Genomic DNA, 18,571 nt, shown 5'->3' with positions numbered 1-18,571 from the left:
CCTAGCAGACACACATGATCATTTATTAGCTAGTTTTATAATAAACCTACATTTGGAGGCAGGAGTAATTCAGATCTGATCTGGAGAATATTGCTCATATTATTACCTTAATTATCTATGTAGGGTTCCTTATGATTTAGTCTTTTTTTTATTTCCACAATGTTCATTCCATCAATCTAATCTATTAAAACACAATAAGATCACCTGCTCTCCTTACTATCACCTCATGTCTTTTTTTAAGTTAAGAAGGATGTAAAACGTGGTTCAAAAACAGAATATAGATATATTCTATACTCTTAATATAGATTTCTCCAATCCCTGAGGTAATGTGACCAAGCCCCTGTCCCTCTGAACCTCAAGGTGACATTTTATTTGACGGTAAATAATTCTTTACTGTATACTTAACTTGTTCTTCCTCTACTTACCATTTTTACATTTTTCGTTCTTATACAACTGCTATTCGTTTTTTTGCTTTTTTCATTTTATTTCCCAATCTGCGATGATCCAGTATAAACTGAGGGAAGTGACTTTAACAAAAAAAGTAACAAACAAAATAGAAGAGAAGTAGTCCGCTCCCGCACTTCCGGGGGAGTGCGGACTTACAGCTTTGTGTTTGATGGGAAGGGGGGGGGGGGGGTACATGAGCGATATGTGTGGGAGATTTAAGACTGCGATCCGTCCCGCAGCTCAAGCAACCGAACTCAGAACCGGGTCTAAAAGTGTGTGTCTGTGCACAGCTCGGATCGTCAGCACACACAGCGGTTTGAGCTTCAAAGCAGAAATGTCGCTCAGTCCTTAGAAAACATTCAAACAATCACGCGGATTTGTGTTTCCAGTCGTGTCCCGACTAAATAAAGGCTGATGTTATTCTTACATGTTTACGTGCAGCCAGCAAGCAGCGCCACCCAAAGCTAATGTTGTTAGCCCGTGTTAGCATACTGCTAATCCTGGCTTCGTTCAGAAAAAGCAATGACCACACGGATTAAAATTCAAATGATGAGCGAACAGGTGTTTCATAATAACCGTAACATTATTAAAAGCACGTTTAGAAGATCATCTCGTATTTTACCGAGCTGACATGTCAATGTATATAGCCGCTCGGCGCTGTTTAACAATGTTTTGTATTGAATTGTTACATACAATAAAGTTTGAAGAAAAAAAGCCGCTCGGCGGAGTTTATATGCTTCCGTTTTTCAAACCCTACTGCGCATGTGCGAATGATTTATTCCGACGGAAAGTGTGACCTTAGTGAACTTTTTTATATTCTAAAAACATTTTTCTGGGCCCATGTACACGGTTGGATTCTAATCCGACCATTGATCCCATCAAGATATTTTGTACATGTAACCGCGGCTTATGGTGTCGACGCGCAACGTGGCGGGGGCGTGGCATCACGATGGTGGTCTCTCCATCGGGATGTCCGTCACCCATCACGATGGACGATGATATCGTCCATCGGCACAACCCTACCCTGAAAGCAGTTTAAGTAAAGAACAATTATAATATTTTACCATTCTAGCTTCAATCATTCATTCAGGTGTAACAGAAATACAACTGTTTTTACACACAAATAAAAACATTGCTGGGATTGTCTTGGGCCTAAGTATTATTAGAAAAGCAAAACATTTCTTCTGATAGTTAGAATCTGTCACAGCGTCCTCTGTGTCTGTAGGAAAGAGGTTCAGGTTTTTTTTTATTTTCCTTCATGTTGACTTTATCATTTAAGGACAGACTGCTATGAGGCAGGAGCAAAAAAAAGAGATTTCAGCAGAGCCATTAAAGCGAGATGCCATCTTAAAAAATGAAATAATTTAATTAAATAATTTATACAGAAGCTGGACACTCGGCAGCATTTTCCATCCTTGTGTCTGCACCTGCCCTAAAGTTTTTTTTTTTTTTAAAAGAATGTAGATCCAAAAGTCTCGCTGAAATTTTCAGTTTCTGCTAACATTGCAGAATTCAAAATTATGTCAAAGGGTGCAAGTGTAGATTATGAGGGCCATTACCATGTCAAATCTGGTAATGTTTGCAAAACACAAATTATTTTAGGTGTGTTTTTCATTGGTTATGTGTAGGGGATATTTAAGCAACAACCTTCCACGTTTAGCAGGTTATTGCTGTTTGCTGATGGAATTCCCAGTTTTTTTGCCTAGGCTGTATGGCTCTAAACTTCGATTCATTTGGATTTCTGTCCAATGTACTCGTCAACTTTGACAGGAACCACCTGAAAAATGTCAGTCAAGGCAGCACATGAGCTTTGGTGTGCTTTTCTTTTTGGTCTTGTTTTCTGATGTGATTCTCTTTTCCAGGTTGAAGATGTATGTTAATGCTTCATCAGAAAATGTGAAGGTCTTCATGAAAGCAGAGGGAAGAAAAGCTAACTCTGTCAGGTGAGCCCGACCACTTTACTTTTGTACTTGGTGTAGTATTACTTTGCAGAAATGTCAGACAAAGAAACTGACCCATTTTTCTGGACCTTTGTTTACAGTTTACTGCACTTTGTTGACCTTTTTTTAAAGTTTTTTTTAGCAATGCATTAAAAGTTTGGATTTATGTTCAATTTATTACATCTAAAGGTCATTTTCAGCATAAAATGCGATGCTTTTTGTTTTAAACTAAAATAAATGTTTGGGTACCCTTAGAATCTGTAAATGGTTTCAGGAAAGCCTTTGATAGTTTTCAAAATATGTCAGTCATGTCAGCGCTCAGGTATCCTGTTCGTGTGACCATGCTGACTGTTTGACTGAGCTTGCTAATCATGAGACATTTATACAGTGGGTATGATATCAATATAATTTGTTTATGGACGTGACAGCACTGCCTTGTAAATTCCTCCAAACCTACGCAGCTCTTTGGCAAAAAGTTGCTAGCAGCAATGTTTCCCTTCATCTTTTTTCTCTGGTTCAGGCCCAAACGATGCCAGTCCCATGCACCAATAACCTATTTCCCATCTACTTTTTCTGAGAAGTCCTGTTTCATTTTTCTCACCCTTTTATTTGAAAGTCCGATGAGATTTACAATGATAGGACATGTTTAGCTTCTCTGCTTTGTTTGGCTGTCTTCCGTTTCCTACTTGCCACAGAGTGGCTCAGAGTCATGGCCTCGTATAAAACGTCACAAACATCCTGTTCTCCTACCTTGCAAAATAAACGCACACCTTCTTTTGTGTAACTATGTGGGTTGTACTGCACTCTTTTTTTTTTTTTTTTTTAAGTAGATACATTTATGAAGGCAAAGACACTACTAAAATAGAATTAGTAAGTTTAGAAGGGGCCCAAGTCCACAATTTTTCAAAATAGAGATATTATATGTTCTATGGTCTTCAAGGGAAAAGTTATCTGATTATGTGCAAAAAAGTCCCAAGTCCGTTGTAATGTATTGACTAAGCTTGACATTTAAAATGCATTAAGTGCAAAATTCCTGGACATGGGCCTCTCTTGCATGGGTTTTGCTTTATCCCATAGATGGCAGCACTAGTTATCCAATATGGCAGCGCCCCTGTTTGATTCAAGAAGTATAAAAGCGATTCTGTAGCATAATTAAAAATAAAAGTCAAAACCAGAAATGCTTTTTCATTTTCAAAATGTAACTGAATTTTTTGACTCAAAATTACAATGAAAGAGCAATCCGCCAAAATTCTTTTAAATTTTTTACTTCAAAACCGCTCATTCTGTCACTTAATTAAAATGATAATGAAAATGGTATTTGACATTTCATTTTCAAAAAGTTCTCTGGTAATTGTGTAGCAAAATTCATTTACACTGCTCCTAGTATGTGTCTCTCAGCAGCCGGACACACGGAGATAGCACTGACGTCATCGCCCTGCCTCCCCTCTGGAAATGCTAAATCGAATTGAATTATTATTTGTTATTATTATTATAATTACTATTTGCAGGGTGGATGTGACAACGCAAATGCAATCCCCTCTTTACATTTTCATTTTAATTATGACACAGAATAAGCGGTTTTTAATTAGAAATGAAAAAGCATTTTGAAGTATTGATTTTTCTTTTTAATTTGAAGTCATTTGATGCAGTTACATTTTGAAAATGAAAAAGCATTTCTGGTTTTGACTTTTATTTGTAATTATGCTACAGAATCGATTCCATAAAGAAGGGCCCAAGTCCAGAGGTGTTAGTTTGCTAGTCCTCTAAAATGATAAAAGTGAGGTGCTTCATATTATAGCATTTGTAAGCTATGAACTGGTGCTAAATGTGGGCAAAGTATTAATCATTTGGTGTAGCCTCCCTTTAAGCTATGCAATTAAAATCATTTCCTGAAAAAACAAACCTCTTGGACTTGGGCCCCTTTTGAACTAACTGATTCAATTGAATTACTGTGCTTGCCTATCTGTGAGATGACCTAAATGTGGTTCAGTTTAGTGTCCTCCAATACCACATCATGTGAATGTCACTTTCGCAGTTGAAGTCATATTAACGAGAAAACGTCATTAAAATTGTTGGTATTACTGTTTTTGTAAAAGCACTGTGAAACTGGAATATTAAATGTAAGAGAGGCATCATAAATATTAAATCCTCCGGATGTTTTTAAATGGAATGCATGAAAATAATCAGGGCTTTAAAAACCCTCTTTGATCAACTGTTAATCTATTTTGCGAGCTCCCAATGTTCTTTTAATTATAATCAGATCGAAATTTAGCTATTATGGGATACCTGTGTCGTTTTCTTGGACATAGTTTCTGGCAGTAGTTCATCAGAAAATTGTCTCTCAGGTGTGTGCGGGACTATTGGCAACTCCACCCCTCCTTTCCCTCCCCATTGCTGAGAGCTCTCTGTTTACACACTTTCCCACTAGCCCCTCACAACCCTAACCTAACATTACAGCTTCAATAAAAATGGCAAGCAATCCAGACGGCAGGAAAAGAAAGACGTACATGGATCTATTTGTGGACTTATTGGAATGGGGCAAAACGGAGAGTTTGTGGCCCACCCAGGTTTTTTTTTTCTACAATCTTTTTCAAACTGCCTTTTTTTGTCTGCTCCCGATTCACAACTCTGAAACACAATTTTGAGCTTAATTTTCTTAATATATGTCCTCCATGATCAGGAAAATGTCACAAGAATATTAAAAAAAATCATTAGAGTCGGTCTTAAAGAAACCTTTCAGTTGTCCGTCAGTATTTCTAAAGGTTTAACTTTGCTATTAGTTAAAAATAAAAGTTTCCTCTCGTTGAGTCATGTGAGTCAAACATGTTGAGTCAAACTCAGATGTGGTCTCTGTGCCAGCACATCACACTTTGGCTCTTAGTTATATGTAAATCTGTGTGACAAAATGCACCTCCAAATTCCATATTGTGTCGATTGGGATGCCTGCCAACCTATGCCTGGTATCATCCCCTCACACCCTCTCCACAGTGGTAGCCTGTGAGGATGTTTAACATGGAACTTTGTCAAAATGAAAACAATGATGGATGAAGCTAAAATTCAGAAAGTAAATGTTAACGTAACCCTGAAGTGCTCTGTAAATACACAGCAGACGCTAATTGTTGGTGGGGGCGCAGCTATTACAAAAAGCAGTCACGTAAAAGTGGAAAGGTGCTTGAGCACAAACACTTCCTGCCGTTTCCTGTTTTGAATTTTTTGGAATAATGACTAAGCTTCGACTGTGTTATCCTTGGCAAAGCTGTGCTTCCAGAGAAAGCTTTTACAAGTGGTTTGCATGATACTTTCATAGCTGCGGCACAGTGAGTTGACATGGAATGTTTTGTCTCTCTTTTTCTGTTTTGGTAATGAATGATTGAGAGGTAGAAATCCCTCTGGTGATGGTTTACTTTGGAAGTCAAACATTCCTGTCGTATTATGCTATTTGTTATAATGTAGTTGTAAAAAAATCCATTAAATATATCTTTTTGGTTATTTCCAACATTATTAGTGTAAATTAGTGCTTGTCCGGAGAAAACACCTTTGTGGAATTGCATAAGAGACATGGCTACAGGTCACAACACAAACAAGATGAGGCGCATCCAAGCAGAGGTCCCATCCTATTCTTGGCCAAAGCATTTCAACTTCAAACGAGTCTCTAAGGTTTTCCTTTTTAAAAATGATGTTACTTTCTAAAAAAATGGTACTAAGTCATGGATGGTGGCAGTAATAGTTTCCCAGTGGTCATTTGGCACAAAAGCCATGTCTCATGTTGTTGTTGTTGTTGAATGTCTGCTGGAGTTTTAGCTCTACTGTGAGACTTCAAGAAAGCCGTTTTTGTGCTTAACTAAACATAGCTGTACAAGCAGCTTCTTTTTACTGGAAAGAAGGTGGGCTGTGCATCAACAGAACCATTCACTTCTACTTGATGTTTGTTTATTTTCTTTTTTTTTATATTCATTTCTTATTCTAACCTTTTGATTCTGTGTATCCACTGTCCTTTTTTCCCTTACTTCAGTTTTATTTCTGTCAGGTCAGCAGACAGATTTTTTTTATTGTGTTATTTTGTTGTTGTTTTAATTTTGTTTTCTTGCTAAATAGATTTTTTAAGTACCAGTATGTTTTCTAATGTTGAAGCTTCAAAATAGTCAGCTGTTTCTTAACTTTACTGAAATTAAAATAAAGGTTTTTTTTCATGTAGAACTGTTCTCTTCCTGGTGATGATTGGGATTCCAACAAATGAAACAAAGCACCTTATCAAACATTTTTCATAAAATTGTTGGGTTTCTGGTCATTCATTTCCACCAGACATCCTCCATTTTATTTGAGTATATTTAACTTTCTGTTTTAGTCCCATTGAGTTTGTATTATCTTACTTTTCTCAAATGTCTTTTGTGCATTTGACCCATCCCCCTGGGGGAGCAGTGAGTTGGAGTGAGACCTTAAGGTTCCCAACAAAGTCCCAAACTCAAAATCTTCCAATCTAAGGCAGTTTTACTAAATCAAAGATCTGGCATTTCTTAAAGCTGTCTTGGCTTAGTCAACCTTTACATGATGTTGGTTGATTGGAACCAATGGACCTGCCTCGTTAACACTTGTTTTCCTTCTACTGATCGTTTTCCACATTTACAGATTTCTATTAGACTTTTATTTGTTGGATTCAATCAATTTCAAAGGATCTTAAACCAAAGTTGCAACATTTCATTCTTATTTTTTTATTTTATTTTATTTTTCCAGTTCAATGCAGGCTTTGAGTCAACAACAAACACTGGTTCACTCTAAGTGGACCAAATGTGTCCAGTCTCAATACAGCCTAAAAAGCAGGGTCTCTTTCCATCAAGCATCTTTTGATCGGCCAACAACTCCAATACTCACTCCTTATTTTTTCTTTTTGCAACTTTATGAAAAACAAAACTAGACATAATCTTGTGTATTGCAATCTAAGATTTTAACTAATATTTTCTTTTTTCATTTGTCACTTTGGTCGCCTATAGGTATCATGAGTTGGACACTGAGAAGAGCCTAAAAGATAATCTGAGCTTTAAAATGCTCATTGAATATCCTGTGCTTCATGTTGTACTCAGAGATCAATGGAAGGACTATCCGCTGAAAGGACCAGGTAATCTTAATTTATAATTGACCCACTAATTCAATAGTAAAATTTTATTTGTGCATCAGATGTTTGGTGTTCATCTTTCCTAATGTTTTCTTTAGTAACCAAGCAAAAGGATGAATATATGTACAGTGCGTTGAAGATCCAAACACTACCAGTTTCTCTCCCCTTCCCTCGATTCCAAAAGCATTGTATCATGTCCTCCTTTTATCCAGCCTAGGACTTGAGCCTCTCTGCTTCCTTATTTTTCACCATGGCAGCACACTACCCCAACGGAAATGAGCATGTTCTGTTCAGCATCACGTACACCAACTTAACCTCAACAGCAAGCATGGCCAAGAAGAGGATCAAACATGGCGTGCTGTGTAACAATGACCTCATGACTGTAGAACCCACGGACGATGAGGAAACCGATCACTGTGTTGTCTTTACCCGCTTGCATGTTTGCGGTAAAGAAGTGCCACTTCTGTGAACACAGCACTGGGTATCACGAAGAGGCATGCTCTAACTTTTTCCCTTTTCAGATGTCCAATGCGGTCAAACATTGTGTATCACTGTATGGTCACAGAAGACCACATCCCCAGTATCATTATACAGTCAGAACAGACCAGCTGAATGACGAATGAGGTCATTCTAGTCAGACTGTTTGTTTTCAGTGATATGGTCTTGGTTCCAAGTTGTTTTCTTATAATGTTAGCTATTCAAACATCCAGATAAACTGCCCATGCCATGGCCTGGGAAGCAGGACAGGAAGTGATAGGAAGCAATCGGACATGGTGGCAGCAGCATATTTACAGAAGATAAGGACATGCTAAAGTTCTGCAGCACGCAACCTGTCTTTATTCGTCAAGCTGTATTGTGCCAGTTGAGGATGACAGCCATTAAGTCAGCTTGTATCATGGCTTCAAAACATTTTTCCCTTAAAAGTCGATCTGCGCTCTGCAGAAAGACCAGTGTGAGTCACACTAGAGAAACAGAAGTGAGATGACTGCTGGCTTCTGTGACTGTATCTAATGGTTTATGGTTTGGGGTTGAATGAATGTTGTTGGCCCTCTAAGTTGACAGACTGCAACAACCAATGTTTGCTTGGTACCATTGCATTGGTTTCTACATATTTCCAAATGCCATTTGCTTTTCCTGTAGTCCTTGCTGTGGTTAGGATTACCTACAACAGTAATTGTGTTATTAAAAAGCCATACAAGCAACAGAAGTTACGTTTGCTGTTGGAAGTTCTGGTCGGCAGATCCAGAGAGTGAAGCACTTTTTTTTCGACTAGAGAGAATTTGTCTTAAGTGAAAAAAAAAAAAAGATTATGAAGTGAGTTGAGGCATCCTCAAACTACCCTGTTTGTTCTGCACCAAGGTTTATATCCTCAGTCTGCTTTACTTGGCAGGTGTGAAATACGTAATAGACAGCAAACCCAGTCTACTTAGAAAATAAGGGTCTTGGATCACTTGAAAGTGAACTCTGGTGTGGTCCACTCACAGCAGGGCTGTTCAAGTACTAATTTAGTTGGGATTTTTTTTTAATGTCAAAGATTTTCAGGGCCACACATTCTCATTGGCCATTGGCAGATAAAAAAGGCAAGGATATTTAGGGCAGAAAGAGTCATCTATTTGCTTTTGGAATTGTGTTGTGTCTGCAAACAGTACCAGTGGCACAAAAACCAGACATGCTGATCTTGAGCAAGTAAAGTTACGGTTTGTAAAATGAGGCTTGACCTCTCTGTGGTTTCATTTGTAAAAATATTTTCAGACACTCACCGTAATCAGATCTAGATCATCAAATGCCACTTCATAGCAAACATTCAGTTGTCACTTCTTAAATGTGTTGCACATAGGTGTTTTTACTTTTAAAGAAAATGAATATTAAACATGATAGAATAACAGTGATCTGATATGAATTATGCTAATCGCCTTAACCACATCTTACAATCTTGAGTTCAGTAAAAAGCCATTCAGTATCTACTTTTTGGACTGCTGTTGTAAGTGCAGTTGCAGGTGCAATTCAGAGTCCATGATCCAGTTTGGATGGCTCTATGGACACAAACCATGGAGGAACTTTTTCCAAAGATTTGCCCATAAATAATTCTCAACCGGGAACATTTGAATAACTTTTTTAAAACCAAAATTTTAAAACGTATTTGCATTATTACATGCTGGTGAGTGACAGCATCAGCATAATGTACAAGCTCAACAATCCAATCAAATCCAACCTTTGTACAGAAACTAGCAGCTATCAATCTGTACTTGATAAAATATCAAGTTCTAAGTAGTTACTGAACATGTCTACATGCCCACAAAAATCAGATTACCGAGGGTAATTATATATACAGTATGCAAATAAAATAGGATGTACATGGCTTTAAAAGAAACTCCTTTCAGTTGTCCCCATTCCTTTGTTGGGCTAGGAATACATCACATCCTCTTTTTTCCTTCTTGTGCCTTCATTTGCATTAAAACTGGTCAAGACTTACGGATATTTTTGGTCTGTGGGTGGGTTGGAGTTTCTTTGGAGTTTTGGAGTTTTTCTTTGGTTTATTGGTGAATTTAGACACCGTGCCATTGTTCTTATCACAGTTATCTTATCAGATCACTGCTTAGAAATACTTGGTTCTAAAGTCCATTTAGTGGCTATGACCACCACAAAATCCTCTAAGCAAGAAAAACCCTGCTTTAACCTATTCTTGTTTTTTGACTGATAATGTCACAAGTGATTGCAAATGGTTCTTAAAATGAGTCATCTAGTTATTTGGCTCAAATATGGATAGAACTCTTAAAGTTGTCACTGCTAGCTCTTTTTACCAGCCAGTCAGATCTGGATATTTACTAGACTCTTCATAGCGTCTTCAACTAAATGTTCTTTTAGGGTGTAAAAATAAGAACATAAATGCTTATAATAATGCTTGATAATAATAGTTCCCTGTAGTCACATTGTGTATCCTTTAAAAGTGAATAGTTGTGTGGTTTTTATTAAATGAACTTTCTTTTGTTCGCTGCTTTGTATTTTTAGATTTAGGTTTATTAGCTTTTGTTCTTAGCCTTCAGGATGTTTACATACCAGCAAAGACAGCAAGCAGGTGAGGGCTATTAAACAAGGGCAGGCGGTTTAAAACCATGCCCCCACCCCATTTTGTTTTTCAGCAGTTTCACTATCCTGAAAGGCTTAAACTTTTTCAATGTTCAGTCTTCATAAATGGTTCCGCTTCTTGTTGGGTGGTTTTGGCCAAACACTAAAACGGTTTCCTGTTCCAAGTAATGAAATTTCCGAAAAAAACTACCATTCTAGTTTGATTTCATCTTATTTTTTGCACTGCTTGTCATTTCTGCTCTGTTTAGGAATTTTATTTAATGTACATTTTTTACATGTTGAGACATTTTTATCGTCTCCAGCAGGGATGTGAAAAGATTTTGAAAAATGGGTCCCATGTTTTTTCAGCTGAACCTGCATCAGCCTGCACCAGTTTAGCAACAAAGAACGTTGGGATTGATGGACAGAAACGGGCTGTGGATCACGTTTCACCACCATCAGTGCAAACAGGAACCAACCTTCAGACGGCAGCTGAAGAGATCAGCCCCGAATCTGAGCCTCCGCTGCAGAAAAGGGCAAAGAGAGGAGTGGAGGAGGAAGAGCCGGAGGAAGGGGAGATCCTCGACAGCAGTGATGAAGAGGAGATGCTGGAAAGAAATCAAGCTGAAAGCATCCCACTGGAAAACAATACTTCGGTTAATGATATGAAGAATATGCAACATGATGTTAACTAATAGGTTTGTAGTTGAATTTTCAGACAGGTGAGGTCTTCATGAGCCAGTGGGACATTGGAGATGAAAGGAAGCTGTATTGACAGATGGAAAGGAGGCTAATGTCACATTACAATGAAATAATTGGAAAACAATATTGTACTGTGCTAAAAATACGGATTTCAGAGATCTGAGGTGTTTCCATATGTTTTTTGTTCATTTATGTATATTTTTGTTATATTTAATAATAAAGCATGTTTTAATCTTCTTCTCTGGGGCTAAAATTATATAAAACGCATCACAATGTTATCAGGCTGGTAAAAATATCACTCAGAGGGGAGAGGTAATAATTTCTTTCAGATTGTCTCCTTTTATTATGGTTATGCAATATAACCGAGTACTCAGCCAAAAAACTCAAAACCTTAAGACTTTTATCAGGCCTATGAGTGTTGAAATATATGACTTGAAGCAAAACGTTTCTCATAGTAGGAACATTTCCAAAAGTTCACAATCTTTTGGAGATTTGTGCATTTTAAGAAGAATGCATCACCCCTTCTAAAACCTCATTTAGAAGTGCCTTCTTTTCTGGTTAACTAGGATTAACACCTTTGTTGGCTCTGTTCTTTATTTAAGATTAAGTAAGCTACCTGTAACTTGTGCCTCAAGGGTGAGATTTTTAGTTTAGCAGACTTAAGGAAGATCATTAGTGTCATTTCCTTAGCAGTTCGTAAAAGTAAATGTTGAAGTTGTTTTTCTGACACCTCAGTGACTCTGTGTTAAGTGTTTATTTGGTGAACCACCTTCTTAATGCGGGCCTGTTATGTTGCCGAGGCAATAAGAACTGTTAGTTTAGCCTGTTGCGTTTGTTTATAGATGCACTTTGAAAGCCCATGCCAACCTCTCACTGCTGTAAAACGGGTCTTTTGATGGCCGACTGTGATGACGTGTTTTCCACCTTATTCCTTTAGGGGAATGAGCTCACATCTGACTGCATGTCATTCTCCCTAAATAACCGGAGCCGTTTTCACACTGTGAAATGTTACCAAACATTATTAAATATGTCAAATTGACAACTGTACTAAACTTTTTAACTGCTTCAAATTGTTTCACTTCTGTGAAATCTAAAAGCATCAAGATTGTAGCCGCAAAACAAGCTACTCGTGGATTAAATATATATTTACAATTACAGTATATCGTTTTATTCTAACATCTTGTTTTCTCAATGTTTGCCTGAAATCCTAAATAAGAACCCAACCACCCTTCACTGGCCAGTTTATTAGCTACACCTGTGCAACTGCTCATTAACCCAAATTTAATATTAGCCAATCACATGGCAGCAACTCAATGCGTTTAGGCATGTAGACATGGTCGAGACAATCTGCAGCAGTTTAACCCTTGTGCTATCCTAGGCACTTTAACATTGGGAGTTGGGTCATCTAGACCCACTAGACAGTATTCTGATCCTTTTTTCTTCAACGATTTGTGATCTTCACTGGTGTCCATGGATTACATGAAATCTTTCCACCTTTATCCACCTTTGTCATGGTAGGAAGAACACGTCAATGTGAGGGTGGGGTCATCTAAGATAGCACAAGGGTTAAACCAGCATCAGCAACTGCTGATCTCCTGGGATTTTCACCCACAACCATCTCTAGAGTTTACAGAGAAATGGCCTGAAAAAGAGAAAATATCAAGTGAGCAGCAGTTCTGTGGGTAGAAAATACCTTGTTGATGCCACAGGACAGAGGAAAATGACCAGACTAATTCCAGCTGACAGGAAGGCAACAGTAACTCAAATAACCACTGGTTACAACCAAGGTCAGCAGAAGAAAAATCTCTGAACGCACAAGTCCAACCTTGAGGCAGATACAGCAGCAGAAGACCACATTGCGTGTCACTCCTGTCGGCTAAGAACAGAAAAACTGAGGCTACAATTCACACAGACTCACTAAAATTGGACAATAGAAGATGGAAAAATGTTGTCTGGTCTGATGAGTCCATTTCTGCTGCCACATTCAGATGGTAGGATCAGAATTTAGGGTCAACAACATGAAAGCATGGATCCATCCTATATCTTCTTGGCACACTTTGGGCCCCTTAGTACTAATTGACCATGGTTACAATACCACAGCCTACCTGAGTATTGTTGCTGACCATGTCCATCCCTTTACAACCACAGTGAACTCAACTTCTGATGGCTACTTCCAGCAGGATAACGCATCATGTCATAAAACTGGAATCATCTCAGACTGTACTCAATTGGCCTCCAGAGTCACCAGATCTCAACCCAATAGATCACCTTTGGGATGTGGTGAAACGGGAGATTGGTATCATGGATGTGCAGCTGAAAATTTTCCAGCAACTGTGTGATGCTATCATGTCAACATGGATGGAACTCTGAGGAATGTTTCCAGTACCTTGTTGAATCTATGCCACCAAGGATTAGGGCAGTTCTGAAGGCAAAAGGGGGTCCAAGGGGGCAAGTTGTACCTAAAGTGCCCGGTGAGTGCATTATTAATTATAATCTAAATCTTAAGGCCCGTACACACCGGGACGAATTTCGCCCGCGATATTCGCCGACGTTTAAGACGTAGGGAGTAAATATGTTATTCATTCATTTTCAAAAACAGATGCCACTTTACTAATGTTTTTTAGCCATACTTCAAAACTGATGCAAATGTCAGTAGATGGTGCAGGAGATTAAGTTGTTCTTATTGGAGCCTGAACATCTGTTTCTTCTTTTTTCTCAGTCTGTCTTGAGTTATTACACACTTTTATTTTAGCAGTTCTAACTTTTTCATAATAAAGATGCTCAAAGAGACCACACAAAAGCTTCGTCTTTGTTTCTGTAAAGGGAATCAGAGCTGTTTATAGTAAGTGGATAATACAGGCTCTGAAAATAGTACCTCTAATTTCACTAAATTGTCCAGTAAAATTTCTGAAATTGCTTGAGACTTAATTAGCCTTGATTGGGTGGTTATGGCGCAGTTGCGCTGCGTGCCGGCCGTGGTTGTTTGACCCTGGGCAGACACTGGAAGTGTAGGTATTGATGCACAGAAACAGGTTTTTAAGCCTGTTCACATCTGTTTTTACAGAGACTGGGGTTTATTATCCAAATTTGGCAACAGGGACAACATTTTTCTTTTTTTCTTCTTTTTTTTTAAATCAAATTCTCAGCCGTAACAAAGTTTTCCATTTTTGCGCTCTGTTTCACATTTTAAACAGACTTTTAATGTCTACAGCCTTTTCCCTGACCACATGGCTGAAAGTTTTACTTTTTCTTATACCAACATTTTGTTTGGGATCATTTGTGATAGCAAACCGAAGAACAAAAAATGTATGTTCTTTTCAGAATAAGAGGCTTTGAAGTAACTTGCAAAATAACAGTGGTGAAAAATTTCTGTTCTGACCTTGGTGGAGGGTCAACTGAGCAAAAAGGACCAAAGCACGTGGGAGATGTTCTGCATAAAAGCGATCTCTCCTCTATTTGTTTTTAACTGGGTTTCTCATCTGTTGTCAAAATTCTCCCACTTCTGTATGTGTGGAAAAAACACATATGAAGACTTATGAGTCCACTTTTGTCAACATGAGCTTCAAGTGATAATTTCCTGCTTTAGTAAATATATTCACATGCACACAAAGAATCAAGTCTTATTAGAAATAAATCTACATGTGTAAGAAGCTGCCACGAAAACATGTTATTAGATTATCTTAAGAGTAAGAAGGAGATATTCCTGTTGGTGCATCCTTTGAAAACATTCTTTCAGTAATTTATTGTAGTCCTTGTTCATCTTTATATTTTTTGGGTCTATTTAAGAACTACTCATTTACAGCTCTGTCCATTTGTTGATGATTGTTCTATCTTTAGTTGTTGGGACTTGATACTTTGCTATTTCTGGTCATTTCAGTTACTGAGAGGTTAGCAGGTCCAAATTATTACTGTGCTTGACAGTTGGTATTAGATGTGCGTGTTTTGTGTAAAGTTGCACCACATATGAATTATCATCTGCATTTTCCTTGCATACGTTCTAAAGTGCTCCTTTGGTTTTCTTAAAAGCACCAAAGACGTTTTTCCTATCAAATTAACCACACTTGTTCATCTTTGTATATTTATTTTTTCTAATTGTAAAACCATTAGAGGAAATTTATGGTAAGATCAATGATGAGGAAAGTCTCATCTGATTGGTTTCTCTTTTTTTCCAGTTTGGTTCTAGAATACCACGTCTGAAAGGATCATTTCTGTCATACCAAAGGGTTCTGAACAGTGACAATAAAGCCTGAAATGGAAAAGGCTCACTTAACCAAAGATTGCTCCGCCCACCTTGACAACTGCTTAAAGAGCCTGATTGGGTGGGGCAAGATGTAGGAATATCTTGTTAATACCGTCTAATTAAAAAATGTTCCTCTAAGATTCACCAGTCTGAGCTTTAAAAAAAAAAAGAAAAACAATCAAAGTGTCCAATTTTAACAAACTCCCCTCTCGCTCTCTCTGTTGACATGCACAGTCATGCGTAGAAAATTAAGATGCTTTGACAATATCTTGGAAACGAGACTGAGAATTTGAGCATTTTTGGGTGCAAAAACTTACTGTTGTCACAAGAACAAGCAACTGGCTGGATCCAAATGTAGCCGCTTTATTAGCTCAGCTAAAAGACCACAAAGTTAAATCAGGGTCAAGCAGGCAGGAGTCAATAACAGGCATAAGTTCATCAGTGGAGAGACAGGGTAGTCAGGATCCAGGCAAAAGTTGGGGCAGGCAAACAGAGTCAGAGTCAGACACAGGGTCAGGAGACAGAAGATCAGGTCCAACTATAACGCTCGGTAAGAAAGGCAGAGTGTGAAAAACTACTTCACATTGAGATCAGCTCAGTGCAGTGCTAAAGTATGCTGTGGTTGATTGAGTGAATCAGAGTCAGGTGTGTGGCATCCAGGACGTGCACGCTGGGTGAGCTGGGAAATTAAGTACTTTCAGTACTCTGGAGATCCAGCTCCCGCCAGTGACTAGAGGGGGAGACAGAGCTCTGAATTTTGACATCTATCATGGTAATCAATTAGATATTGTTCTTTTCTGCAGCCTGCCTCTGGTGGTCTAGTAAGGGAAATGCACCATGTGGCACTTCTTGGCTGTGCCAAGTACTCAAAGAGAATGTTAAAGGCCCGTACACACCGGGTCGAAGATTCGCCAGGCGTTATTCACCAGCGTTTTTCGCTGCGTTTTTTGTGTTCACACCCAGGCGATTTTCGCTGACGATGAGCCGAGCGAACATGCAATTTCATTCCCTGACATTAGATGGTGCTTAATGTAAAACAGAAATACTCGCTTTTCACTCAGAAGAAGACAGCAAGTATTTACGCGCTTGTCAGAATCATACAACTGGTGCTTGGTTCGGGGATATTTTAGAATGTCCGTCATTATTTCTTCGCGGCAGTGTAGACGCTACTTGGCGTCTATCTTCTTCGCTGGTATGTGTGCTCAGAAAGGCAGTTTTGTGTTTGAGCGCCCCCAGGTTGTGTTTTACTGTAACTTCAGAAGCTCCAGACACGTGTGCAAAAGCGCCATTCTCATTGGTCGAATAGATTTCGACGCCGCGCGTCAACCCGAGGCGTTTTTTAAAAAGTGACGCTTTGACGCGTGGCGTTTTTTCGCGTCGGTGTGCACACTCACATTGGTGCCCTTTGTTTAGTCACGAGGCGTTAATTCGTCCCGGTGTGAATTAACGCACCGCTTGAAAGAAACCAAAACTCTATCTAAAGTTGTCGAAGACTATGATCTCAAGCCAGTTTTTTCTTTTTTATGAACAATACTATGTAAGAGACAATTGTTTGGTTTTACACAAATTTATTGAACTCCAAACTTTTGGCCAAACAAAGAACTTTGACTTACTTTAGATAAGTGACCTTAAATCTTGTTGAAATGAAAAACAGTTTTGAGCACACAGATGTGGTCTGATGTAACAGCACTCAAACTTTGATATCCAGACTTCCCATTTAACGTAAACAGTATTGGAGATTTAGAAGACAAATATGGTTGTTTAAAGAAACTCTTTTCCATCTTCAGAGGAAGAAAAAAAGTTGCTTCTGCTTTGTGCCTTTTATTGTCCTGCTCATGCAGATAAACTGAAAGGGCAGCAAATGCCAGTCCAGGCTCAGCCTTTGAGCTTTTACTGTTTGTTGAGTCGAGATTTCAGACGCCCAACGACTGCTTCCAGCAAATAATCCCTGCCACAGCTAGCGGCTCTCGGAGGACATCCACCCTGGGAGGATAAAGACTGATTAACAGAGGCCAGCGGATCGTTATTCATTTGTAATGACAGCTGGACTGGATGGGTGTGTTGGAGGCCTTGCATCACTGTCACAGCATGACTGTGCAGCTTGAGCCAAAACTAAAAACAAGAGTCCCACACCCTTCCAAAATCTTTTGCACATTTTCTTTAAATGTTGTTAAAAATCCCAAACTTTGAAATTTCATGCGCAAAGATAAAGAAATATGACAATTTTCCATGAGATAGTGAAAGCAAAAACGATGCTGTTTCCCTTTTTGTCCAGCAGATGGTACTTGATGAAACAACATGCTGCCTTTGCTTCTGCGCTTTGTGGCCGACCTCGAAGCCCTCCAGGTTCCTCGTAACAGCGAATGCCAGCATCAACCTGAGGTTAATGTTCATGGGAGCTATAAAAAGGTTGACATCAGAGCTCAGTAGCTTCCAACATGTTGTAATGACCACTCTTGGGCCTGCAAGCTTCTGGCTACACAGCATTACGTAGTAGCTTCAATGCTCAACTCTTTGTCATATAAACACACTTCAGGTTCAGGGAATGAGGTAGTCCAGCAATTTAACTACAGGGGCGTTTGCATGTGGGAGTCGCAAGAAAAAAGATGTTTATAGTTTGTTTTTTTAATATGTTTTTAAACTTGGATTTTTAGGGAGAGAGGGGCTCCCCGAACTGTACATCATGAAGGAATGCTGCAGATGATGGAGAGCAATGGCTCACATAACATACAGACTCCATTGCATAACTGCATAGGCTGCTTTCTGTTATCAAGACAAATGACAGTGATAGAGCAGTAAACTGTGAAGGATGAAAGGGGAAACCACTTCTATAGGTAGCAGCACAGGGAGGAAAATCGGAGCCCCCTGAAAGTGTTTTGACTGTAAACTCTGCCTGCAAGGAGACTGCCACACACCTTTATGATTAGGTAAACCTCACAAGCCTTTCATGTGAGTAATTTGTAAAACCCCAGCAGGCATATCCTGTGCAGGATTCAGCTCAATCAAAGGCTTCATGACCCATTCAGCCTCTTATTAAAATGCACTTAATTAAGACTCGTTGGCAGC

The 18,571-nt window shown here is 38.8% G+C and overlaps 1 protein-coding gene across 1 annotated transcript in view; it reads left to right on the top strand.

Annotated features, from left to right (window-relative positions):
* Window positions 1-12,317, top strand: part of znhit6 (zinc finger HIT-type containing 6) — a 32,254-nt gene extending 19,937 nt beyond the window's left edge. Inside the window, exons 8-10 of the mRNA XM_004068034.4 lie at window positions 2,310-2,390; window positions 7,376-7,500; window positions 10,933-12,317. Coding sequence (XP_004068082.1) covers window positions 2,310-2,390; window positions 7,376-7,500; window positions 10,933-11,258 — 532 coding nt within the window. The 3' untranslated portion in view covers window positions 11,259-12,317. The remainder of the gene's footprint in view (window positions 1-2,309; window positions 2,391-7,375; window positions 7,501-10,932) is intronic.
* The last annotated feature ends 6,254 nt before the right edge of the window (window positions 12,318-18,571 follow it).

This window comes from Oryzias latipes, chromosome 4 (assembly GCF_002234675.1).
Source record: "Oryzias latipes chromosome 4, ASM223467v1".
Taxonomy (NCBI): domain Eukaryota; kingdom Metazoa; phylum Chordata; class Actinopteri; order Beloniformes; family Adrianichthyidae; genus Oryzias; species Oryzias latipes.
This window is presented reverse-complemented; position numbering and strand designations above follow the sequence as displayed.